Source organism: Pan troglodytes, chromosome 6 (assembly GCF_028858775.2).
Source record: "Pan troglodytes isolate AG18354 chromosome 6, NHGRI_mPanTro3-v2.0_pri, whole genome shotgun sequence".
In the NCBI taxonomy this organism is placed as follows: domain Eukaryota; kingdom Metazoa; phylum Chordata; class Mammalia; order Primates; family Hominidae; genus Pan; species Pan troglodytes.
This window is the reverse complement of record NC_072404.2, coordinates 158623983-158651793: the sequence shown is the minus strand read 5'-3', so window position 1 is coordinate 158651793 and position 27811 is coordinate 158623983. Positions and strand designations below refer to the sequence as shown.

At 40.6% G+C, this 27811-nt stretch overlaps 2 protein-coding genes across 2 annotated transcripts in view; one reads left to right on the top strand and one right to left on the bottom strand.

Annotated features, from left to right (window-relative positions):
* The window catches only part of KEL (Kell metallo-endopeptidase), a 350942-nt gene that overhangs the window by 44390 nt on the left and 278741 nt on the right, over positions 1-27811 (top strand). The gene's annotated exons all lie outside the window — the stretch shown is intronic.
* TAS2R40 (taste 2 receptor member 40) lies at positions 21034-22005 on the bottom strand. Its single transcript, NM_001009129.1, has one exon. The coding sequence runs from the start codon at positions 22003-22005 to the stop codon at positions 21034-21036; it is 972 nt and encodes a 323-aa protein (NP_001009129.1).

The following is a 27811-nucleotide window of genomic DNA, read 5'->3' as shown; positions in this document are numbered from 1 at the left end:
CCAATAACTACCTTCAAAATAACATTCTAGCTACTGACTTAGTCTGTGTGGCTGGTGGATTTCTTTTTAATACAGCAGCTGGTAGACTACAAAGCACATGTCAGTGACAATGCGTGGGCTGCGTGTCAGGAGTTCCTAAGCCAATTGCTCAGAGGACCCTTCACCTCTGGCTGGCAATTGCTTCTTTCTGATGTTAAAGGTCACAACAGCAATCATCTACTACTGCTCTCAAGATTTGATATGATCACAACCCTCTCTGCATCTTCACTTTGCCAAGGATTACAAAAGAATGAGGCAGCCCACTGTCTAACATGTTCGGAGCAAACCAGTAAGGAGAGGCACTGTGGGGCTTTTAGGTTAACATACACATGATTGATGATATGCAGGAAGGATTGTTCTTGAAGAGATAGGAACTACCTAGAGCAAAGACTCAAGCATACTTAAGGCGACAGCAAGATTCTTCTGGGGTCTTTGAGTTCTGGTAATACATTCTTAGGGCCTGGATATTTTCTATCTAGGTGCTATTATTCTGGGAATGTAACTTGCCAAAAATCATGTAAGCTAGTAAAAGGCACAACTGCGATCTTAACCCAGCTTCCAAATCTTAAGCCCTAAACCATACTGCCTGCCAAGACTCCTATTCTCCCTAATTCCTTTGTGAGCTTCCAGGCTAAGTGTTCCACTTTCATATTCTCATGCCATCTGTGTTTTCTCTTATCATGGACCTTACCATATTACGTTGAAGTCATCAGTATCCTCCACCATGCTCTGTTTCTGCAGGGAGGAAAACGCATGTGTGTGTTTTTAACCTCGGATTCAGAGAGACTTGAGTTAATCATCACCTTTAATTTATAGCTCACTATTGTACACGAAGTCTCTCCACCTTGGTTGTTTTTTTTTTTTTTTTGCTTTTGGATGGAGTCTCACTCTGTCGTCCAGGCTGGAGTACAATGGCGTGATCTCAGCTCACTGCAACCTCTGTCTCCCGGGTTTAAGCAATTCTCCTGCCTTCTACTCTCCTGAGTAGCTGGGAGTACAGGCATCTGCCACCATGTCCAGCTAATTTTTGTATTTTTAGTAGAGACGGGGTTTCACCATGTTGGCCAGGCTGGTCTCGAACTCCTGACCTCAGGTGATCCGCCTGCCTGAGCCTCCCAAAGTGCTGGAATTACAGGCATGAGCCACCAGGCCCGGCCCCCACCTTCATTTTTTTAAAAAAAATCTAATTTTTCTCTTCACTCTTGATTCCCCATTCACATTATTATTGACAATAATAATAGGAATAACAGTGAACATTTACTGCCAGGCATTGTTTAAGCACTTTATATTAACTCAGTTATTCCTCACAATAACCCCCATAGAGTCTTACTATTTCTATTTCCCATTTTTTTCAGACAAAGAAATGTTACAGAGAAGTTAAGAGACTTGCTCAAACGGACAGAGTAAGTCTGTGGGAGAGCCAGGATTTGAACCCAACTGGTCAGGCTCCGTAAACCATACTCTTAACTGTTATACGGCTCTTTCAGACACATGCGCTGTTCCGGTTGATGAGGTCCTTGGACATGAATATCACTTCCTACAATGTATAGTGTCATTTTGTGTGTGAGATGTTTTTCATAAACATAAATGGCATTGGGCCACACAGCTCTGCTTCTCATAGTTTTCACTCTAGACACGCCCTCTATGTCGCTGCTGGCACATCGAGTTCACTGCTTCTGACTGCGGCATAATATTCTATCCTGGCCACCCATCACACTTTACTGGTCCATTCTCCTTAATGAGGGCACCTTCAACTTGCTACCTCCACAAAAATGATGCAAGAAACATCTTTATTTATGGCCTCTCATGAACCTGTGCTAGAATTTCTCTTGGGAGTGTACTCAAGAGTGGTTCTCTGAGTCAAAGGATATGTGAATATTTTATTTCACCAAGTGCTGAAGGATTGCTCTCCACGTTCAAACGTACAATTTGACACTCCTGCCAGTAGCACCAGGGTTTTCCTTTCTTCACATCCTCTCCAACACTTGGTAATTTGTGGCTATTCTAATGCCTGCAAAATGGTACCCTGTTGTTGCTTTTAATTTACATATTTCTGGTTACAAGTAAGCATGAGCACCTCTTCTATGTGCTGACTATTTGGGTTTCCTCTGCCCATTCATGTTTGTGTGTTTGTATGTGCACCAATTATCCTCGCATAGTCCAGCTAGGGGTTTCTTGTAGATTTTAGATGTTGTCAATCTGTCTCTCACCTGTGCCTTTCATTGAATGGAAGTCCAATCAATTTTTGCCTTATGATTTGAGCTTTTAGGACCTTGTTTAATTAGCCATTCTTTACCCTTCGCTCACAAAGTTATTCTACGTTTTCTTCCATTAGATTTATACCTTAACCTTCTGCATTTAGATTTCTTATCCACTTGGGTTTACCTGTGTATGAAGTAAAAGGAAGGTATTCAGCTTTACTTTTCTCCAAATAGTAAGCCTCATGTCTAATACCATCTAATAAATAATCTATCCTTTACCCATTTATATGTGGTTCACTTTTATCATATCTCAAGTTCCCCTGGACAAACAAGTCTATTTTTGTGCTCATTTTTTTGTTGTATTAGTCTACCTATAACTTAGTATGTCTTTAGATCTCATAGAGATATTTGTTATTCAAGAACCCTTATTCCTCTTAAGTTTTAGAGTAACTTGCTTGGTTCATCAAAAAATTAATATATTATTTCTGGAAAGGCCTAGTAGATTTGTTGGTAGGTAAATTCCTTGCTTCTTTATGACTTTTATTTACCTTTATATCTTTACTTCCTAGCATAGTATCTCACATGCTCAATACATATTTATAGAACTGAACTATTGTTGAACTAATTTATGATCTCTTTAGTGACTGGGAAGGAGAATAAATTATGTAATGATGGAAGTCAGATTTGAGGCCATCTTGTCTTCTTTTGAGTGAGAAAAGACGGAGGTGGAGAGAAAGGCCAGAGAATTGACTCCCTTCTGTAACAGGGACAACTGTGGCTTTGGTTTTAATTCTTACAATAACTCACTAAGATTAGCAAGTCCTGATTGAGAATAACTCCTGCATAGAGCTTTAGAAGTGGCTGCACGTGAGGGCCAGTAGCTGGGTTCCCAGTGAAATTTCAAGGTAAAATATGTAGCTTAAACTAGGAGATGGCAGTAGAAAAAATGCTGTCAGTTAATTTATATAATCGAATTAGCAGTTCGTTGAATGTTGAGTTACAAATAGCGCAGCAGAAAAGGTTTGTGCTACAGAAATGAGGAGCCCGCCATCTAGTGGCTGTAAATCTACATAGCGCCACTGGAGCTCTAGTCCTGAGTAATAGGACACCCTTAGGGTACTTACTATAGGCTACCCACTATTCTAAGAATTTTACACATTACAACAGTAACACTGTGAAACATAGCTTATTATTACCCCCCATTTTAAAGATGAGGAAATTGAAACTTAGAGGAGTTAAGCAGTTTGCCAAAGTCATAGAGCTAATACTGTGTTGAAATCTGGACTGTGTGACTCGAGAATCAATATACTCAAACTGTTTGCTATTATGACTGCAAGAAAAAGAGGGCGGTATGCTAGGATTGTCTCCTACCAGCCAGAGAGAGTGGATGGTGTGCATTCTTTCCAAAGCCACATTCAGTGACATCACACTGGTAGTTTCAATTCTGTCATGGTGGGAGTATTTACACTATGAAAACCAGAAAATTCTACACATCTGGGCTTTGTTTTTCTCCCCGCTCCACCTCCTAGAGAGCTGGTTTGCAGGGTGAGAAGGACTAAGAAATAAGAGACATACCCATAAGCTTTTTTTTGTTTTTTTGTTTTTTTTTTGGAAAGCTGGAAAAGAGATTTGGAAAGTACTGAAAACCTGGTTTTTGTAAAAAATAAAATAAAGAGACCTTAAGACTTTTCTTCTGATATTTTGTACTAGATCAGAAATAGGTATTTTATGAGTAATGTAGAACTTCCCAAAATGAAGAGAGACTTACTGAAGAGTATGCAGTTGCTCAACTGCTTTATGAGGAAAGAAAACAAAATGGTTACAGAGGCTCTGTTGCAAGTGCATATTAAAAATGGCAAAGAAACAGATGAGTCAGAAAAAACAAGCAGAACTATTTTTTTAGAGGAACTGAAGCTAAATAAAACAGGACCTACTTAAAATTTCTTGAGATGGGCAAAATTGCATTGCCTATTTCAAGAAATTTTAAGTAGGTCCTGTTTTATTTATTCTGTACTTGATCTCTAAAATTCAGAGAACAAATACATCTATGCCAATTTGCAGGGGATCAAATCAGACACTGAGAATGGCCATGAAATTTAGGGGAAATGACACAAAATTGCTACAACTTCACTTCTTCCCCTTATCTAAATGCTTGGAGTGATACACACACACACACACACACACACACACACACACACATTCTCTCTCTCTCTCAGTTGGGAGGAGACCTTTATTCTTGTGGACTACATTCATTAAACAACAGCTTGAAGAGATATTACAATATGTAAGTATGGTCACTAACAACCTACATTATGTTACGATGTGTAAGAAGAACACATCTGAGGTTTTTTTCTTCACATAATCTGTGGTAAAAAAGACATGTTAGGAATTCCAGCTTGTGTCCCTCCTCACCCCCACCCCACTTTTTTTTTGGACATGCCTCTATAGCCCCTCCTGAAGGAATAGGTGCAACAAATTATAATGTGGTCTCCTGGATATAATTTATGGATGAATCCCTAACTCAAGCACTGCTATATTATACTCTGAGAATTTAAAGACACAGGAAACGTAGTATTGTATACTGGAGCTGCAAGATTGTTCAGTGTTGGGGCTATGGCAAACTGGGATTATAAAGGGCCATAGACTAATGAGCATCCCTCCAGTGGAAGGCGGTTTGAAGAGAGGAGTCCAGAACAGATGTACAGAGAGATGCAGAGGTCAGAGCTATTTAGTGAGAAAATTGATGGAAAGAAGAGAGAAGGAAGGAGAGAAGAGAAATGAAAGAGGAGAAGAGAGAGGGAGACTCCCTCATGGTTTTTTAGTTTTCATGATGCTCAGTCATATTTCTTGCAAATGCCTGAATGGGGTTCCATGAGAGCCCTTAAATCATTTTAATAATTCTCTCTTTTACTTTTGCTTCTTTGAGTTGATTTTTATTTCTTGCATCCAAATGATACATGATTAAGACATCATCAAAGCAAATTAGAGTAGATAAGCACAGGAATCAGCAAACACCCAGCAGCTGCTGTTGTCCTCTGAGTCAGAACATTCCTGGAATGTACATTTCAGGAAAACATATATATATTTAAAATAACATTAGTTTCTTTCTTCTTGGTAATAAAGCCAATGCAAAGAGATGTCATCAAATGGTTGCTCAGAAGTCCTGGCACTTGCCTCTTCCACAAAGAAGGACCAAAACAATAAATAGATGATAATCACATGTTGAATAGAGCATCTAAGTGAGAACACTGAAATTCAGCAAGGAAGTGACAAAGACTCTCTCAAGCATAGAAACTCAACATGGCAGCATAGAGAGGCAAGTGAAGCAGCTGGCTGGGATTGGCTTAGAGCCAAGAAGGACTCACCATTTTGAGGAAAAGCTAAGCAAGAGATGCATAGTAGTTTATATTCTCATCACAGACACTTGCAGTTTTGACTACAGGAGAGCCAGGCCTAGTATAGGGAGCTTCCTGGGGTCCATCTATCTACATTGTTCCAGAGAGGGCATTTACACTGGGTTTTACCCATGAGACTGAAACTGCCACAGCAGAGCACCATTTTGGAAGCAGAGTTACCAGCAGACTGCATCCAGAGAGGGCATTTACACTGGGTTTTACGCATGAGACCCAAACTACCACAGCACAGCACCATCTTGGAAGCAGAGTTACCGTCAGACTGCATCCTGGCCTGGGACCCAATAGGTCCTGCATCTCCATAGCCCTTGGGCTCCACCAATATCCCCCAACATACACTCAGAAGGCTGCAATGTCACAACACCAGCTGGACCCAGCAGTGCAGCTGCATCCCTGCCACCCCAGCCCATGCAGCACCTTACACTCTTAGGAACAGGCATATCAAGCAGTCTAGCACACCAGGAAGGCCGTCTCAAAACACAGGGAGCCAAAGCATATGCTCTCTAGAAACTGAGGCCTACCTACCTGGGGCTGCCACTGTCACTGGTGGTCCCCAACCCCTCCAGCAGTAGAGGTGCTGTGTACCCACATGCACCACTCAGGGGCCCCAAAATCAGAATGCCTGGACCCACTGCTGCTACCACTAGTGCCTATGCATGGTGCCCAAGAGCCTGAGGACCAACCCACCCAGTGCCCACCACTACCACTGCCAGAAAACCTGCCCCTTCAAGTAGTGGGGCTGCCACATACCTGCATGTGCCTACCAGGGAGCCAAAGACTGGCCTGCCCAATGTCCTCATTTCCAGCAAAATTTTTCCACAGCCTCCACAAACAACTATAGTCTAAGTAAATGAGGAACTGGTAGACACCAGTGATGTTGACTACAGCCAAATAAATCATATGGAAACTGCACTATTGCACTCACTCAGAAATAAAGCCAAAGCAATCTACCCAACTGAGACTACAGATAAATCCACAGGAAAAAATATTTCCTTATTAAAGCTATTTAATTAAATTAGAAGAAGTGACTGTTGTGCCAGATGCACAGATATCAACATAAGGACACAAGAAACATGAAAAAGCAAAGAAACATGATGCCTCCAAAGGAACACAATAATTCTCCAATAACAGATCCCACAGAAAAGGAAATCTATGAAATGTCCAAAAACGAATTCAAAGTAATGCTCTTTAGGAAACTCAGCAAGATACAAGAGAACACAAATAGGGAATACAAAGAAATAAGGAAACAATGAATGACCTGAATGAGAAATTTGAAAAGGAATAGCTATAATAAAAAAGCCAAATAGAAATTTCAAAACTGAAGAATTCAATGAATAAAATAAAAGTACTGTTGAGAGCTTCAGCAATAGACTAGATCAAGCAGAAGAATTTCTGAACTTGAAGACAAATATTTTGAAATAGCCCGGTCAGACAAAAAGATATAAAGTACAAAAAAAGAATAAAAGGAATGAAGAAAACCTACATGACATATGGAACACCATTAAGTGAACAAATATTTGCATTTTGAGAGTTTCAGAAGACATGGGAAAAGGCACAGAAAATGTATTTAATAAAAGAATAGTTGAAAACTTCCTAAGTCATGTGAGAGATACAGACATCCAGATAAAGGAAGGTCAAACATTCCCAAATAGATTCAACCCAAAAAGGTCCTCTCCAAGGCACATTTTGGTTAAACTGTCAAAAGGCAGAGACAAAGAGAGAATTCTAAAAACAGCAAGAGAAAAGTGTCAAGTCACATATAAGGGAATCCCCATCAGACTAACAGCAGATTTTTTCAGCAGAAACTTTACAGGCCAGGAGAGAATGGGATGACATATTCAAAGTGCTGAAAGAAAAAAAACAAAACAAAAAACCAAATGGCTACCCAGAAATACTATGCCCAGCAAAGCTATCCTTCACTAATGAAGGAGAAGTAAAGTCTTTCTCTGACAAGCAAAAACCAAGAGAATTTATCACCACTAGACTTGCCTTAAAGGAGTCCTACATCTGGGAGTGAAAGGACAATAACTACCATCCTGAAAATACACAAAAGTATAAAACTCACTGGTAGATCAGATACATGAATGAGAGAAAGAAAGGAATCAGACATTATCAGTACAGAAAATCACCAAAGTCAAAAACATAAAAGAGACAAAGAAAGTCATTATAAAATGATAAAGGAACCAATTCGGCAAGAGGACATACAATTGTAAATATATATGCACTGCACACTGGAGCACCCAGATATATAAAGCAAATGTTGTTAGAGCTAAAGAAAGAGAGATAGGTATCAATACAATAATAGGTAAGAACTTCAGCAGACCACTTTCAGCTTTGGACAGATTCTCTAGACAAAATCAACAAGAAACATTGGACTTAAACTGTTCTGTAGACCAAATAGACCTAATAGACATTGACAGAATGTTTCATCCAACAGCAGCAGAAAATAATTTTCATCAGCACATGAAACATTCTCTGGGATATACTATATGTTATGCCACAAAACAAATCTCAAGAAATTTTGACAAATCAAAATAGTATTGAGTATCTTCTAAGGCTACAATGAAACAAAACTCTAAAACAACAAGAGGAACTTCAGAAACTGTATAAATACATGGAAAGTAAACAATGTCCACTCAAACAAACGTGGATCTATGAAGCAATAAGAAGGAAGTAAATTTTTTTTGAAACAATGAGAATAGAAACAAAACATACCAAAACCTATGGGATACAGCAAAAACATTACTAAGAGAGAACTTTATAGCAGTAAATGCCAACATCAAAAAAGTAGAAAGAGTTTGAATAAACAACCTCAAAATGTATCTCATGGAAGTAGAGAAGCAAGAATGACCCAAACTTAAAATTAGTAGAAGGAAAGAAATAATACAGGTCAGAATAAAACTAAATAAAATAGAGACAAAAATACAAAAGATTAACAAAATGAAGCTTGTCTTTTTGAAAAGATAAAGTCAACGAATCACTAGGTGGACTAAGAAAAAAGAGGGAAGAAATAAAATCAGAAACAAAAAAGGAGACATTACAACTGAAACCACAGAAATGAAAAAAGATCATTAGAAATTATTATAAACAACAATACATCAACAGACTGAGAAACCTAGAGGAAATAAGAAAATAGATAAATTACGGGACACATATAACCTACAAAGATTGAACCAGGAAGAAATAGAACACCTGGACAGACTAATAATGAGTAATGAGATTTAATCAAACCTCTTTTTCTTTATAAATTACCCAGTCTCAGGTATTTCTTCATAGCAATATGAAAATGGACTAATGCAGTCATGTATTGTTTGATAATATGTAAGAAGACTTAATCAAACCTCTTTTTTTTTGAGATGGAGTCTTGCTTTGTCGCTCAGGCTGGGCGTGACCTGAGCTCCCTGCAACCTCTGCCTCCTGGGTTCAAGCGATTCTCCTGCCTCAGCCTCTTGAGTAGCTGGGATTACAGGCACCCGCCACCACCCCTGGCTAATTTTTGTATTTTTAGAAGAGATGGGATTTCACCACGTTGGCCAGGCTGGTCTTGAACTCCTGACCTCAGGTGATCCTCCTGCCTCAGCCTCCCAAAGTGCTGGAATTACAGGCGTGAGCCACCATGCCCGGCTCAAACCTCTTTTTCTTTATAAATTATCGAGTCTTGGGTATTTCTTCATAGCAGTATGAAAATGGACTAATACAGTCACATATTGTGTAATAAAAAGTCCCCCAACAAAGAAAAGCCCAGGGCAGAATGGCTTTACTGGTGAATTTTCCCAAAATTTTAAAGAAGAACTGACATCAACTTTTCTCAATCTATTTTGAAAAATTGAAGAAGAGGGAATTTTTCCTAACTCATTCTAATAGGCCAGCATTATCCCGATACCAAAGCCGGACAAAGGCACAACAAAGAAAGAGAAAACAACAGGCAATATCCTTGATGAACATAGATGCAAAAGTTCTCAACAAAATATTAGGGAACTGAATCCAACAGCACATCAAAAAGATAGTACACCATGATGAAGTGGGCTATCCCAGGGATGCAAGAATGTGTCAACAGAGGCAAGTTAATAAATGTGATACATCACATCAAAAGAATGAGAGACAAATGCAATATGATCATCTCAACAGATGCAGAAAAAGCATTTGATAAAATTAAACCTCCATTCATAATGAAAACTCTCAACATAGGGACTTGAGAGCTTAGGAATTGAAGGAACATACCTGAATTATAAATAGAAGGAACATACCTCAACACAATAAAGGCCATATATGACAAACCCAAAGCTAACATCCTACTGAATGAGGAAATGCTGAAAACTTTTCCTCAAAGAACCAGAACAAGAGAAGGATGCCCACTCTCACCACTCTTCTTCAACATAGTACTAGAATTGGGCAAGAGAAAGAAATATGGAAGGTGTCCAAACTGGAAAAGAGGACGTAAAATTGTCCCCTCCCTTTTTTTTTCTTTTTTTAAAGATGACATGATCTTTACACAGAAAACCCTAAAGACTTCACCAAAAAAACTGTTAGAAGAAATACTGATAAACAAATTCAGTAAAGTTTCAGGACACAAAATCAACATATAAAAATCAGTAGTGTTTCTATACGCCAATCACCAGCTCATTAAAAAAGAAATGTGGAAAACATTCTCATTTACAATAACTACAAAAAAAGTACATAGGAATAAATTTTTCCAAGGAGGTGAAATATCTATACAATAAGAACCACAAAACACTAATGAAAGAAATTGAAAAGGGCCACAAACCAATAGAAAGATATTCCATGCTCATGGATTAGAAGAATTAATATTGTTAAAATGACCATCCTACCCAAAGTGATCTACAGGTTCATTTTAATCCCTACCAAAATACCAATGACAATCCTCACAGAAATAGAAAAAGGAATGCTAAAATTTGTATGGAATCACAAAAGACCCTGAATAACCAAAGCAATCCTGAGCAAAAAGAACATAACTGAAAGCATCACACTATCTGACTTTAAATTATTCTACAAAGTTATAATAACCAAATCAGCATGGTATTGGTGTAAAAACGAACACAGAGACCAATGGAACAGAATAAAGAACCCAGAAACAAATCCATGTGTTAAATATTTAGAGTCAACTGATTTTTGGCAAAGGTGTCAAGCACAAACACTGGGGAAATAACACCCTGTTTGATAAATGATGCTGGGAAAACTGGACATTCATATGAAAAGGAATGAAATTAGACCCCTATCTCTCTCCATATACAAAAATCAACTCCAAATGGATTAAAGACTTAAATGTAAGACCTGGAATTATAAAACTACTAGAGAAAAACATAGGGGAAACACTCCAGGACATTGGTCTAGGCAAAAATTTTATGCCTGCGGCTCTAAAATACAGACAACAAAACCAAAAATAGACAAATAGGACCATACTAAACTAAAAAGCTTCTACATGATAAAGGAAGCAATCAAGAGAGCAGACAACCTATAGAATGAGAGAAGATATCTGCAAGCTATACATTTGGTAGTGTACTAATATCCAGAGTCTACAAGGAACCCAAACAACTCAATAGCAAAAGACCTTAACAATCTCATCAAAAAGTGGGCAAAGAATCTGAATAGACAGTTCTCAGAAAAGACACACAAATGACCAGCAAGTATATGAAGAAATGCTCAACATCACTAATCATCAGGGTAGTGCCAATTAAAACCACAATGAGATATCATCTCATCCCAATTAGAACAAGCTATTTTCAAAAAGACAAAAAGTAATAAATGCTTGTGAGGACATGGAGAAGCAGGAGCTCTAATACACTGTGGGAATTTGAATTAGTACAGCCATTATGGAAAACAGTATGGAGGTTTCTCAAAAAGCCAAAAATAAAGCTATTATATGATGCAGCAATCCCACTACTGAGTATTTATCCAAGGAAAAGTAATATATTGAAGACATATCTGCATCCTCATTGTTTATTGCAGCACTATTCACAATAGTCAAGATATGTAATCAACCTAAATGTTCATCGACAGGTAAGTGGATAAACAAATGTGGTATATATACACAATGGAATACTATGCATCCACAAAAAAGAATGAAATCCTGTCATTTGGAGCAATACGAATGAGCTGGAGATCATTATGTTAAGTGAAATAAGTCAGGGATGAAAAGAAATACTGCATATTTTCACTCATATGTAGGAGCTAAAAAAGTTGAGTTCATAAAAGTAGAGTAGAATTGTGGTTATTAGAGGCTAGGAAGGGTTAGGGGAGAGGATTAGGAGGGGTTGGCTAACAGATGAATCACAGCTAGACAGGAATAAGTTCTAGTGCTTTATAGCATTGGGTGAATATAGTTAACAATAACTGCATATTTTCGAAAGCTAGAAGAGAGCCTTTTAATGTTTCCAACATAAAGAAATGATACACTTTTGAGTTGATGGATATGCTAATTACCCTAATTTGATAATTACACATTGTGTACATGTATAGAAATATCACTCTTAGATATGTTCTATTATTACATGTCAATTAAAAATAGAAGAGAAAAAAGTTGAATTAGAGGAAATACATACCAGAAGAATGATGTACATTTTGGTATATTTCAGATAGTGTGGATTTCAAAGATGAATCTTGAAACCCAATTAATTTTAATAGGTACTAAAAATTTAACTGGAATGAAAAGAACCCACAAAATCTTTTAGGCTAAAGATACTAGAAATATTTGAATTATATAATAAACCTCCTCGAAAGTCTTCAACAGTGTTTACTGGCACTATGCTAATGGTTGAGTAGTGGTTACATAGGGGATGTAACATTACCTGCTTTTGTATATGTTTTAAATTTTCCAAAATTAAAATTGTAAGTAGAACCTAACCATCAGGCCCTTTCAGTGATTATACGTAGTGAAGTGAATAGAATGAAGCATCAAGAGCTGCCAGAAAAGGTAGTCCTGAGATGCAGTGTGAAGGGCTTTGCAGGCCAGTCAGAAGGTTTTTGCATAATGAGAAGCCTTTGGAGGATTTTAAGCAGGTGGGGTGTGTGTGTGAATGTGTGTGGTGGTGTGTGTGTGTGTATGTGTGTGGTGGTGTGTGAATGTGTGTGGTGTGTGAATGTGTGTGCTGGTGTGTGTGAATGTGTGTGGTGTGTGTGAATGTGTGTGTGTTGGTGTGTGTGTGAATGTGTGAATGTGTGGTGGTGTGTGTGTGAATATGTGTTGTGTTTGTCAATGTGTGTGGTGGTGTGTGTGAATGTGTGTGTTGGTGTGTGAATGTGTGTGGTGTGTGTGAATGTGAGTATGTGGTGGTGTGTGTGTGAGATGGTGTGTGGTGGTGTTTGTGTGAATGTGTGTGGTGGTGTGTGTGAATGTGAGTGTGGTGTGTATGAATGTGCGTGTTGGTGTGTGTGAATGAGTGTATGTTGGTGTGTGTGTGAATGTGTGTGGTGGTGTTTGTGAATGTGTGTTGGTGTGTGTGGTGTGTGAATGTGTGTTTGTGTGTATGTGAATGTGTGTGTTGGTGTGTATGAATGTGAGTTGTGTGTTGGTGTGTGTATGTGAATGTGTGTGTTGGTGTGTGTGAATGTGTGTGTTGGTGTGTGTGAATGAATGTGTGTGTTGGTGGGTGTGAATGTGTGTGGTGGGTGTGAATGTGTGTGGTGTGTGTGAATGTGTGTGTTGGTGTGTGTTGGTGTGTGTGAATGTCTGTGTTGGTGTGTGTGTGAATGTGAGTGTGTGGTGTGTGTGAATGTGTGTGTTGGTGTGTGTGTGAATGTGAGTGTGTTGGTGTGTGTGAATGTGAGTGTGTTGGTGTGTGTGAATGTGAGTGTGTGGGGTGTGTGTGAATGTATGTGGTGTCTGTGAATGTATGTGGTGTGTGTGAATGGGAGTATATGTGAGTGTGTGCATGAGGTGTGTGTGAAAGAGTATATGAGTGTGTGTGTGTGCATGTGCGGTTCAAGTGAATGTGTATAGGTTTCTTGTTCACAAGGTTATGGAATTGGTGTGAATATCATAGCTGAGTTGAAAGGTAATACTTGTTACCTGAATTTAGCCTCAGTCATTTGGGTGGAGCTTAGGGTGACCAACTGTCCCAGGTTATCCAGGACAGAGGTTTTCTGGGTTGTGGAACTTTCAGTTTATAAAATCTGAGTGGTTGGTCACCTTAGTGGTAGCAATAGATAAAGGGTACAAATTGTGAGTAGTTGTATGTTCGAAGGGTGCTTGGTGGATAAGGAAATAGAAGAAAACTCAGGCAGCTGAATAGATATGGAAGTCAAGGGTGAAGATCTTTAAAACAGAGAGAGTGGCCAACAGTGCCCCACCCTTAAGGGGATCAGAGGCAATGGAGACTCAGGCCACAGGTTTGACTTTTTAAAATATTATTAACTTATTCAGATCAGGACTTACTAGGCATGTTTTTTAGTTATTTAGCCTTCAAAAAAAAAATTCTGCCATTGGGTACAATTAATGCCATCAGTGCCAAAAACGTAAATTAGAATATAGACACAAAACTTAGTGAAATAACTCATGAAAGATAAAATATTAGGCAAAAGTGTTTGAATCACTTAACAATTTGATTAGATAACAAAGAGGTTAAGACCATTTCTTGTAGTATTTGGAGATATTTAATTTTTATTATGTTAAGATAAATCTCACATAAATCTTAACAAATCTTAGTCAACTCTTATGAGTAGAGTGTGAGTGTCAGGTGCTATTCCACTGAGCAGTGAGATGAGGGAAGAACGGGCCTATGGGGTCTTGGTATTTTCCGCAGGTCACATTGCCACTCCCTCCCTGCCAAGCATTTCCATCACTCATGGTCTCAGCTGCACTCAGGGCCACCAGCCATAATCTACTATCCAGCTACTGGTTTGAATAAACCACTGATTTATTTGCAGTCCCGAGAGCTGTAGGCAGGAAATGCAAACAGCAGCTTTCCCTCGGGAGGGCTAGATGTAATGGGACCCTTCTCTGTTTTGCATCCTCAGGCTCTGATGGGAATCTCTGAGGAAGCTCAGTGGAAAATTTCTTTTTCTCTCAGCCCTGATTTCTCCTAAATGGCTCAGTAAGACCGAGAGAAAAGGATTTTGTCCTGAGTTATCTGCTCCCCACGGTGAAGGAACTAGGGAAAGAAGATCAGGATTAAAAAATTGTTTTTAGAGGGTAGGAGTTTTAATTGTGCACATTTGAGGTTTAGGGTACATTCCTGACTCCACAGTACATAGATGACTACCCAGGAATTTTCCACATTGTAATTTAATCCAGTATTCTTTTCTAGCCTGTGTACTCTTGGAGGGTGAAATTTTTGTTGAGTTGATCTTTATTTACTAAAAATGCATTAAGAAATACATTTTTGTTGAATGAATGAATGCACTTATCTTCATATGGTGGTTTACAATTTATTATAGACATATTTTATTTGAGTCTCATAGCAACCCTGTGTAGCGGATGTTATGATTATTTCTGCTTTCCAGATGCGGAGACTGAGGCTCAGAAAGGTTTAGTGACTTTCCCAAGATCACACAGAATGGAGACTGAAGTCTAGATCTTTGACACCGAATGTAGATTCTTTCTGTACACCACATTTCCCATCATTATTCAATAAACCAGCCTGTTGCTTAGTCATCTAAAAGAACACAAAAATACAAACATTGCCCTGCTGGATCAAATTCACAAGGAGAAAGCACTCAGAAAGCCTAGTGTTCAACCTCAACAGAGATGGTTTGTAGAGGCATGACTATTTCAAACTCATTGTTATCAAGTGAGTAGCTTCAGGGCAATAGCTTTCAAAGCCTTAAGTAGAAACAAAATTTGGGCTCCGTGTCTATCCTTAGCAGGTGGGAGACAGGGGACTAGAACATTAGCTTTCTGTTTATTTTTTTATTTTATTTTTTTACAAAGAACTAGTGGATTCTATTTTAAAGATTGCACAGGGACAGAGAAAAGCTGGAGAAATTGAAAGTGGCAAAAATATTGGGGAAGTTGCCACGTTCAAAACATGGCAAAAATTCATAAAGAAGGATGAGTTCATGTCCTTTGCAGGGACATGGATGAAGCTGGAAACCATCATTCTCAGCAAACTAACACAGGAACGGAAAACCAAACACCGCATGTTCTCACTCATAAGTGGAAGTTGAACAATGAGAACACATGGACACAGGGAGGAGAACATCACACACTGGGGCCTGTTGCGGGGTGGGGGGCTAGTGGAGGGATAGCATTAGGAGAAATACCTAATGTAGACGATGTGTTGATGGGTGCAGCAAACCACCATGGCACATGTATAACCATGTAACAAACCTGCACATTCTGCACATGTATTCCAGAACTTAAGGTATAATAAAAAAAAAAAAAGAAAAAATAACATGGCAAAAGTTGCCACAATAAGTATCCCTGGTTTTGCAATGAAGTGTGACTGGGGCCTGGGGAATGCTGTGCCTTCAGGGGTAGGAGAACATGCCTGAGTGAAGGGTCTGCAACTGCAGCCTGGGGGCAAATCTGACCCACTGATTCTTTTTGTTTTGTATGGCCCACGAGATCAACTCAGCAAAAATTTCACCCTCAAGAGTGCACAGCTGGGAAAGAATGGACGTGGCTGTGCTCCAACAAAATGTCACATCATGAAATATTAATTTTTTTAACCATTTAAAAATGCAAGAGGCATTTATTAAAAATGCATTTTTAATGGTTGAAAACATTAAAAGAAGAATAATATTTCATGACATGTGAAAATTATATGATATTCAAATGTCAGTGTCCATAAACAAAATTTTGCTGGAGCACACCCATGTCCATTTATTTATTTTTTGAATCACCATGGTGGCTTTTGTGCTGCAACAGAAGAGTTGAATTCTTCTGGCAGGGACTGCATGTGGCCCATAAATCCTAAAATATTTACTCTCTGGTCCTTTACAGAAAAAGTTTGCTGACCCCTAACCTAGAGCCTGTTAGGTTCAAATCGACACTCAGATAACTGTCGGGCAGCTAAACTGTGGAATACTAGATGTCTTTCATTTCTGACATTGTCAGGAAGTGAACAGGAATCCAATTCTTAAGGCCACCCTACACTTTTCACCTGCCACTTGGATGACTGAACTACTGGATCCATGGCCATGTTCTGCCACCAAGCCTGTGGGACTATAAAGGCTAAGCCTTCTGTGTGCATCTGGCCTAGTCTGGTCTGTCCTTTTCATATCTGGCCTGCTTTAAATATCCTCATTCTAGATGCCTCTCAGTGTCACTCCACTTCCCTTTGGAATACTAACAGCTAACATCTATTGATGGCTTACTCTGGGTCAGATGCTGTGTGCTAAACACTTTACCCCATTCTTCTCTTAGGATGAGATAACCCTAGGAGGCTGGTATTTCTCATTATTGTTCCCATTTTACAGATGTGGACACTGAGGTTCAGAGAGATGCAATAACATGCCCATTTGCACACCAGTAAGTGGCAGAGCCAGGACCCAAACCCAGTCTCACGACTCCGGGAACTGCACGGGCGGGGGTGTGGAAGTTGAGGGGATGCAGGTTTTTCTGTTAATGTTCCACCCTGCCTTGGATCCCCTCCTGCTACTGCTGCCACACTAAACCTAGGGGGTGGCTGGTACTTTTCTTTCTTGGGCTATCTTCAAAACCACTTTTCTCTTATTTTCTTCTTGATGCAACTGAAAGAGGGTAGAACATTCATAAGACACTTGGCTAAAAAAAATAAGAAAAACCAAATGAGAGACAAACCAGGAAAATTTTTTACAAATCTGTATTCTTCCTACTGACGTTGTTTGATGGGCTAGCGCCACAGACACAGAGCACCTTTGCAATACCACACTGGGAGGGAAGAGTCCAACCCAGAAATGCTCCTCTTCAAAGCTCTTGGAAAACTTTGTTTTGCTGCTTACAGGGTAATCCCCACAGGCCTAGGCAGAATTGTCAGTTAAGAGCTTCTCCCAACTGAGAGTGGCCAAGATTAACTCAGCACTCAACACCTCCACATCTTCCCCTTTAGGTTCCCACTGCCCCAGCCCTTCACACCACCCATTTTCTGCTGTCTGCTCCCATTTTCCGCCCAGGCCTGCCCTTCCTGGGCCATGTCACAGGCTCCAAAATGCTTCCATCTTCCTCCTGTCAACAGAAACTTGTAGCAGTGTAACATGTTACCTCTTCCCAGCATACACTTGATTTGAGCATTTCCCTGAAAGTTTTGCCTTTCCTATTTTAGGCAACGCTTCCCCCATTTAGAAAAGGGTACAGAGAGTTCCCCCAGCCTTCAAACATTACAGACTGGCTTTTTAGCCTTTCTGTCCTCCTCTTTCTCCCCCAAACAAATCTTTCTGAGTACATAAGAAATTTCCTCCTCTTACCTCTCTTCTAAAGATTTTTCTTGGCTGGGTGCGGTGGATTATGCCTGTAATCCCAGCACTTTGGGAGGCTGAAGCGGGCAGATCACAAGGTCAGGAGATCAAGACCATCTTGGCCAACATGGTGAAACCCCATCTCTACTAAAAATAAAAAAATTAGCTGGGCGTGGTGGCACATGCCTGTAATCCCAACTACTCAGGAGGCTGAGGCAGGAGAATCGCTTAAACCAGGGAGTCGGAGGTTGCAGTGAGCCAAGATGGCACCACTGCACTCCAGCCTGGGCAACAGAGCGAGACTCCATCTCAAAAAAAAAACACAAAACTATATATATATTCCTTGTCTCCAGAGGAGAGGGGGAAAACGTAAGACAGATGGGAAGGCTTCCTCTCTCGGTGTCTTTTTTTCTTTCCTTCCATGATCTTTCCTAATGCACAAGTTGCCCTGTCTTCAACAAGACATAATTAGTTAGCCCTTGGTTTCTGCTCCCCTCCCCCAGCACAAGACATTTTAGACTGGTTGGACTTACGGTTTCTTTTCTTTTTATTACATAGATGTTTCTTCCCTGCTGCCCCAAGTAAAGAATGCCTGAGAGAATAACAGATTTCCTGTAGAATAAAAGCAAAGAAAAGCCGGAACCACAGTGGAATTTTAGCAGACACCAAAGTAGTTGGAAGGGGAAGATGATACTGGATTGTGGGACAATCTGGTGCCCATAAAGTCATAGCCCTTAGACTGGCCATGGCTGCCAGTCTAGCCTTTATTTGCAAGGACTCGACCAGGTATGAGGAAAGAAGCCAGATACCCTGCCTCTGGGCTGGGCCTGCCAGACTGGAATCCATTGCTAACCAAAATCCCCTTACCTGCTCCACATGCTAGATGAATATTCAGAGTGACTTTGTGGGTAAAGGAATCCTTCACTCTATCACTTTCAACATCCCGCAGGGCTGTGGGGCGAGGGAGATGATGTAGAGTTTGCAAGGTGAAAACCTGTAATAATATTGAGACCACAGCAAGCGGGGCTTTGCATTTGGTTACAGACTTTTGTCCAGCAGAGTCGATTATTGTCTTCATTTAGGACTTCTGATTGCTGTCTAAAGCCAGACAACTTGAAGACTAGGTATTCTGGGTCTTTCTGAGTGCTTACTTGGGTTTTACATACAGAAGAAAGAGAATTGGAGAGAATTGTATCTCGTTGAAGGCAGGCCAACATGTGCATCGATAAGGATGTTATCATCCTTGGAGATTTTGTTAGCTATGTGCTGCCTTAGGCTCTTGCTAGCAATGAGATGATATTTCTTCATAGTAAGTATGGAGTTATCCACTTTGTGGTCTTGACATGGTTCATGTTAATATAATGGCAACTTTAAATCAATTTTCTCTCTAACTCTGTAATGCATCAGAGAACCCTTAGTGGGTACATGGCCCTTTTATCAATATATATAACTTGGAAGAAAATGTATATTTCTCTATTCTAGGGATTGGAATAAAACTTCAATATCTAATTTGTCTTACTATAACAAATACCGCTGGAAATAGTCATATAAATAACTATAGCTTAAGAAAACTATCAAAAGTATGTGTTTTATTAATATTTTACTTTTCAGGTAAATAAGTCCCAAGCTGTCTGAGCTATAAAAGAATCTGTGTGTGTGTGTGTGTGTGTGTGTGTATGCCGTGTGTCTGTGTGTATGCCATGTGTGTGTGTGGTTTTTGCAGTTTATGGATGTAAGGAACTCTCTCTGAAATGTGTGCTTGAGAGCGCTGGAGCTCAGAACTAGACTTTGCTACTGACCTCATATTTTCATTTGGGGGCTACCTAAGCTTGGTATGATCCACAGCATTCTTTTTTCATTTTCCTCAATAATCGTGATTTAAAACTTACCTAATAAAAGACAACTTCAGATTCCTAACGTTCAAGCTGTAAGATATCTGGGGGGAGGGTGTCCAATATTTTGTGAACAGCTCTTTGAGACAATGCTGCTGGAACCATCCTGAACAATGACAATGGAGAATAATGTTTTTCCTCTTCTCCAGCGGCCTGCCCCAAGTAACCCGCTCTTGCCCCACTATTTACTTCAAGGTAACCCAGAACTGGTAAAACCAGAGGCACAGGTGCCGCTAGCATTGCCACAGAGTCAGGAGCTGAGCAAAACAGACGCTTACTTACTCTGGCCTCTTCCTTTTATCTTTCTGCTTCCTGCCCACTTCACTCTTTTCCCTGCATTCTTTCTTTCCTCTCTGCTCACTTTGTCCCCTCCCATTTGGAGAAATAAAGCATTGAACTGACCCTTCACATATCCATCTGCCGTTCTATAACTCATCTTTATCTCCAAACATCCTCTCTAGGCTATTGGTTTTTACCCATCCCCTCCCTTTTGGCATTATCTTCTGGAACTCCTGGGATCAGGATGTCACCCTATTACTCCACTAATGGCACACATGGCATCCTTTTAGTCAAATCCAGAGCCTTTTTCTTCACCCTTTACTTTCCTCGGAACTCTGCAGCACTTGATAATTTCCAGCAGCCTTTCTTTCCTGAATCTTCTTTTTCTGTAGCCACTCTGGTTTCCCTTCTACCCCGTGGACTGAGTGCTGTGCTCTGCTTCACCAGCCCTAACTGTGTGTTAGTCGGGTGTCTTAAGTAGGATGATCATGTAATTCTTCATCCAGACCATGATATTCTTGAGAATTAAAGGATGCTCAATTGACAACAGACAATAAACAGAGATTGTCCCTGGCAAACCGATATGTCTGGCCACCCTCTCCTTAAGGCTCAGGAGGAGAAGAAAGTGGAGAGATCTCAGGGCAGGATATGAATGAACATAGTTCAAGGAGCTTTCAAAGTCCATCTTCAGGTTTCTTAGTTACTTCTGTTTAGAATCTCAAGTTAAAAATTCAGCTTCATATTTATAAAAGGATCACGTTATCTGAGAAGTGTCAGAGCAGGTTTGGGAGAGAAGAGACGGGTGAGGAGAGAGTTCTACCTGAGGCAAAGGCAGAAGTGGTTGGACCAGGTCCCGCAGTCCTCCGTGAGTTCCAGTCACAGAGTCTGCCCTTTTAGGTAAAGAGGAACTTGGTGCTGAAACCGCTTCCAGGCTCTTCTCAGCCCAGGGTTGCCCAAGATCAGTTGTACTGAGTGGCCGGCAGGGTAGGCAGCCATGATGATCTTGCACAAAATATTCCAGGAACTGTAAGTGTCAAAGATGTTGGACATGGAAAGAAATAGAGCAATTGCATTGAAAATGTAGAGGATGAGAAAGTAGCTGGTGGCTTTGATGGCCCCTATGTGAGCCTTCATGCTGGGGTCCCTGGACCCTGTGGCATTGCTTCCCATGTGTAGGGTGTGTCTCTTGAGAGAGAGGATCAGCAGGGTGGCTGCCAGAATGAACATGATCAGAGGAACGAAGATCCCCATGTTATAGAAAAATACCAGGTTGACCATATTGGTCTCAGAGAAGTACTTCTTCTCCGTGGAGTTGGAGGAGGGGATAGGAATGGAGCTATTCACATACACATTGAAGACATCTCTCGAGAGAGGAAAGCTGAAGCTTAAGGAAACCAACACTGACAGCCTGAGAAGCCAAGGCATCAGCACTATGATTTTCCTCTTCATCAGGAAGAACAAAGGATGATTGAAGTTTGCAATTCTAAGACAATAGAAGACTTTGAGCCAGGCAGCAAACCAGAGATTGGAATGGTTCAGAAAGACAGTGATGACTTTGAAGAGGATATACACTGAGTTTTGGTTATAAACAATTCGGAATAGCAGACTGAAAATGTTCTCCAGCATCATCCAAATCTGTAGCGAGAGCCTGGAAAAGCTCAGCATCAACATAATGCGGTCACCAGTGGGGAGTGTTTTGCCCCTGGCCCACTCAGCCCCATAGATGGCCGTGATGAAGCCACTCCCAAGGATGCCAGTGATGCACTCTATTCCGGAGACCACCAAAGTGAAGGTGACCTTGAACTTGGATATGTCTTTATCTGTGGCATCTGTGTTCACCGTTGCCATTCTCTTTGATCCTGACTTTCAGGTTTCTGCGCCAAGAATGGGTAACTGCTCTGCAATCTTCTGACCCTTGCTCAATGTTATAATTTCTGCCGCCCTCATTAATGGTTATTTCCAATTTTTCTCTATTTGTTTATCACATGACTACAAGTTAGAGGCTTCACATGCAAATAATGAGAGGATCTGGTTACTGGGTCTGTCTCAATTTTTCATAAAGATACATTTGTCTTGGGCTTTCAGAAGCTCACTGGAAATAATTTGAGACATGTTTCTAGCTCAACACCTTCTTACCTTATTTACTTTAAGTCCACATTTACCTGATAAGCAATGAATACAAGGCCTTTTTACTTGTCTCACAAGATTTCTGTTACCTGCTAAATTATTTGTAAAAGCTCATACAGCTTTTAAAATCTGTTTTCCCCACTTCTTTTCTTGTCTCTCTTATTTTGGGAGAGAGTTTTATTTTGATAGTTACCATGTTTGTGAATAAGAAATTCCCATAAGCTCATATATGAACATCTTTTACTTAGAATTGAGTTTCTTCCAAAAAGGCCTGCTATTATAATGTCCTCGAATAGTATATAGAAAAGCCAAAATTGGATGCTATTCGAGTTGGAGAGAAGGAAGTCTCCATAGTCCCAGTTTTTATTGTTTGTGTATGTGTCATCAATTTCAGCTTACTGAGATCCCACATGACTATTTGAGCTCAGAATCAGGTATAATGAGCCTGGGGAGAATTCAGTGTTCTGGACATGGTGTTGAAGTTCGGAAATGTGATAAGGTACTATGACTTGAAATTTAATTTCCTACTTTTTAACCCTGGCTATGAACCAGAATGAACTCTGGCACTTAACAAGAATATGTAGATGCCCAGGACTCGTCCAAATCTAGGAAATCAGAACTGGACTAGGGCTCAGGCATGCTATCTTTTAAAAAAGCCGAAAGGTCTTGTTGCTCATAGTCAGGATTGAGATCCAAAATCTTAGCTGGAAACCAATGAGCCTTGGGTCAGATTTGGCCTGTAGTCATTTTACCTTGCATTGGTTAATGCTGTACAGCATTAATCCACCAGTGTGTAACTTTTTTTTTTGAGGGGTTCTATTGGCAAACATTTAAACTTAGGAGATTACTTATATGCACGCACAAAAAATCTATCTTCTCTTGAAAAATTAGAAGATTTGGCAGTATTGGGTCTTCATAGTGAACTGGCTGAAGCTGAGTAGTGGCTGCCCATTTTAAACAAGGTATATACTTTTCAGTTTGTTGACAATACTAATTCCTAGTGTCTTTTTGACACAGAAGCTGAGTGCCAGTTATCATTTTCCAGTGTGCTTGCCCTGTTATTTTTATTTGATTATTTTTCTTTTTGAGACTGGGTCTCACTCTATCACCCAGGCTGGAGTGCAGTGGTGTAATCATGGCTCACTGCAGCCTTGACCTCCATAGCTCAGGTGATCCCCACACTTCAGCCACCTGAGTAGCTGGGACTACAGGTGCGTGCCAACACACCTGGCTAAGTTTTGTATTTTTTGTAGAGAGAGTTTCGCCATGTTGGCTAGGCTGATCTTGAATTCTTGGGCTCAAGCAATCCTTCTATCTCAGCCTCCCAAAATACTGGGACTATAGGTGTGAGCTACCATCCCTGGCCTTGGTCCATTATATTTTTTTATAATATAAATGGATGAATGATAAAAATGGGTTTCCCCACCCCAAATTAATTTTATTTAAAACAAGGAAGTTGGCTGGGCGCAGTGGCTCATGCCGGCAATCCTAGCACTTTGGGAGGCTGAGGAGGAGGATTGCTTGAGCTCAGGGGTTTGAGGTCAGGCTGGGCAACATGGTGAAACCCCTTCTCTACCAAAAATACAAAAAATTAGCTGGGCATGGTGGCACGCACCTGTGGTCTCAACTACTCGAGAGGCTGAGGTGGGAGGCTCCTTGAGCCTGGGAGGCGGAGGTCTCAGTGAGCTGAGATGGAGCTACTGCACTCCAGCCTGGGTGACAGAGCCAGACCGTGTCTCAAAAATAAATAAATTAATTAAATAAGGAAGTAGAGATTTATTATTTGTATAGAAATAAGCACCAGGCAAAGCAATATATTTCAAAATTAAGAAAGCATTATTTAGGGAAATTAAAACTTATGTCAACACAGAGATTTGTACAAAAATGCTCACAGCAGCTTTATTCATAATAGTCAGAACTGGAAACAAGATTTGTTGGCAGGTTCTGCATCTCCTGTAAGAGACTCATTAACTTTGGTTAGTTCTCTTAATTGAGGACAGTAGTATTTGTCAGCAGCTTTCACGTATTCCAAAGCATCAAACTCACTTTTTGGTTTATTTTGTCCCAACATATGCACGTTTGTAATAAATGATATCTCCCCAAATTTCTGGCACACAATCGTTGACTTCCATTGTTCTGGTACTGTTTTCTATTGGTCTTCATTCATGTTTTTCTCTGATTTTAAGAGGTGGGAACAGAAGGAGATGTTGGGCAGGGTCTGCCTGCAGCCCCAGAGGCTCAGGCAAGAGGAGCAGGGAGGGATCAGCCATTGGGGTGTGGGACTGTTGCTGAGGCTCTATGCAAGCTGGCAGTCTGGGCTGACAACTCCAAGCCACTCACAGTGCCACATTTATAGCTATGTGGGGCCAATTCGTTTTTATTCCATATTTTATCATTTGGAGAGCTAGAATGGAGGCATCATCTCTACTTTAGAGAAGTTCTTTTTTTATTTTTATTTTTGGAGACAGGGTCTTGCTCTGTCACCCAGGCTGCAGTGCAGTGGCACGATCTCAGCTCACTGAAACTTCCCCTCCCAGGTTCAAGCAATTCTCATGTCTCAGCCTCCCAAGTAGCTGGAATTACAGGTGTGTGCCACCATGCTTGGCTTATTTTTGTATTTTTAGTAGAGACGGGGTTTCACCGTGTTGGTCAGGCTGGCCTTGAACTCCTGGCCTCATGTGATCCACCTGTCTTGCCCTCCCGTAGTGCTGGGATTACAGGCGTGAGCTACTGCACCCGGCCTACTTTAGAGAAGTTCTCATGGGTGTCTTCAAGGAACAAAAGTTTCAAATTCTTGGCTATGAAGTTTAAAAGCTTTGGTCCAGGCATAGGATAGAACAGATTGGAAGAATACACCTATTCTTCCAATGTTTCCAGGGAAACATTTTTCTTTCACATCTCTCTCCATCACTACCATGTAGACTAGAAAATGCTTTCCCAGTTGGAGAGGAATGAAAGAAGAGGAGGCAGGAAAGAGCTAGAGAAGGTAAGGATCTCTTTTGAAGGGGTCCCACATCTTGGCCCACTGCTCATGGCTGCATGGGGGTGTCAAAGGCAGACAGGCTGCAAGAGGGCCCCTGAGTCCCCTGCAGCCTGTCCACACTTGGGAGAGCTGTTCAACCTTCCTTGTGTTCACAGAAGGAGTTTGGAAATCTGCTAAGGGAGTTATCGGATTCCATGGGGTCTAGTGGCCATATCAAGGAGACTTTACAAGCATGAGATCAAAGTGTGGACACGTGAATTGACATCAACGTAAGGACAGGAATGACCACAGTATAGACTCTACATCCCACCTTCATGCCAAATCTTTGAGTGACTCCCAAGGAGCATAGGTGTCCTTCATGGAAGACAAGAAGGAGAAAGGAGAAGGGATAAACACAACATGTTTCTCCCCCTCCAGTTTCAGTGCCCCACTCTGTGCTTCCCATCCAATTGTAATGTCTTGGGCAGGTTCCAAATGTTCGTCTTCTTTTGGTTATTAATACTCAGTCCAGTTTAATTTCATATTTGGTTTAAGTATTATCTTCTGCCTTTCCCCAAGCACAGTTTGAGCTGACACCCCATCTGCTAGGACTGGGAGGAGACAAGGTGGACCCTGAGACACCCGTCTCTCCCTCTTCAGTTTTTGGCTAGTGTGTGAGAGAGAGGACAGGCAGAAGAGTCTCTTTATTTCCCTGGCTGCTGTTGTAAATGCACTCTTTTGTGCTGCTGCTGCTCCCCTGGCCAACACCATCTGGCCCTCCGTGACTTCCGGGTGCCAGATATCCATATGTTGGCTGTCTTGTGAGGATCTCATGTGAGTCTTGAGGAGGCTCTGCAGCAACTCTTCACTCTGCTGCCCATAACTCCCGTAGGCCCCCCTTCTTCCTCCCTAATCTTTCTATATGTGCAGACTCAGGTGGAGGGCTGCTGCTGGGATCCTGGCCATTTGCTGGTACTGCTGCCTCTTATTAAGCTTTGCAGTAGATATTTGGCCTCAATTGTTGGCTGCTTTCTTTAGATCTGTTTTTCTCAACCCTGTCCACATCCTAGAATTACCGTTATGACTGGAAGGGCTTTTGCAAAGCACCTATACACATGTCCCACCCTAGAAGATTATGAATAATTGTTCTGGAGAACAGCTAAGCATTGGCATTTTCAAAACTCCCCACTGTGATTCTTATATGAAGCAGGACAGGGTTGAGAATCACTGCCCTTTGGGGGGACTTACCCTTATGGTTTTTAGTATGAGCTCCAGGGTTACTTGGGGCAACAGGAAAAGTGGCCCTCAATATCTTTGTGGAAGCGACCGAATTACTTCCCGAAGAAGACTAAGAGGACATATCGTTTATCAGGTGGTAGGAGACCAAATTCAGAGATTGAGTTATGGAAAATAATTATAACATTTTGCAGAACTGGGTTTTTGGTGGTGTGAAGTCACATCTACCCAATAGTATTAGAAAAGTAGCATATTTCTTATAGTCATATCTTTATGAAAAGTAGGAAAAGGAAGATAGACTGAGGGGGTCATATGTTCCTCCTGTGTTCCTCATAGAACCCTCCTGTGTGCATATTTGGTAAAACATGTAATTTAAGAAAACAGTCTAGGTGCCATTATGAAACAAACCACTGGAAGAAGAAAGAAGAGGGCCATGGAAGAGACATGTGATCAAAACCTAAGGAGCTGAAGAGAGAATTGTAATGTCAACAAGGTTTGTCTTGATTGTTTAAGAAATAAGAAGTCATAAATAAAAAATCTGCCTGGGACATCAAATTCTTCACAGATAGCAAGTTGTAAAAGAGAATCTACTGAATGTAGCGGAAATTGTGTGTCCTGAAAAGATACAAGCACGTGCAAATGTAAATGTAACTAGAAATACTGTTGCTCAATGCAATGGAAATGTGACTAAGAAATGAAAAGAAAAATCATGTGAAAAAATTTTTAAATGGTGGCATTTGCTATTGCAGTTGGTGAAGATACATATTTAGTAATACTTAGATGTAGTAATGAGCTCTATTAACCACCATGGGGGTTAAGAATTTTTATATGACTGAAAAATATTTTGGACAGTGTGCTCATGACAGACACAACCTTAGGAAATGATTAAGAAGATAATTTTTGTGTGTGTATAGAGGAAACTTTCAAACAATTTAATGCAGAAGACTTGTGTGCCTATAGGATGATATTCCTGGGATGAGCAGTGTTTATATCAGACTTGCAATAAAACTTAAACTCTAGGTGGCAAGTTATATAAAGACACAGGCTTTATATCTACTTGCTTGCATTATTTAGCAGGAATTGCTTCCTGCGAGAAGTTAAAAATTGAAGATGTCCCGAACACAGCGTTCATACTGTGAGCTGGATCTCCTTGTAGGGCTTCAGGCACAGAGTGTTGGATGCACTGTGTGATGAATTGGACACGTAGCATGGCAGTCTGCTCATGACACAGAGGGTGGGTGGCTTAGTCATGGCTGAAAGCAAAGCAGCATTGTTGAACAGTTACGAGAAATGAACTTATTCACATCATTGGAGGGAAAAAAGCTTTGC

Excerpts from the sequence above, each read along its gene's own strand:
- TAS2R40 (NM_001009129.1), bottom strand. The coding sequence starts at position 22,005 with ATGGCAACGGTGAACACAGATGCCACAGATAAAGACATATCCAAGTTC.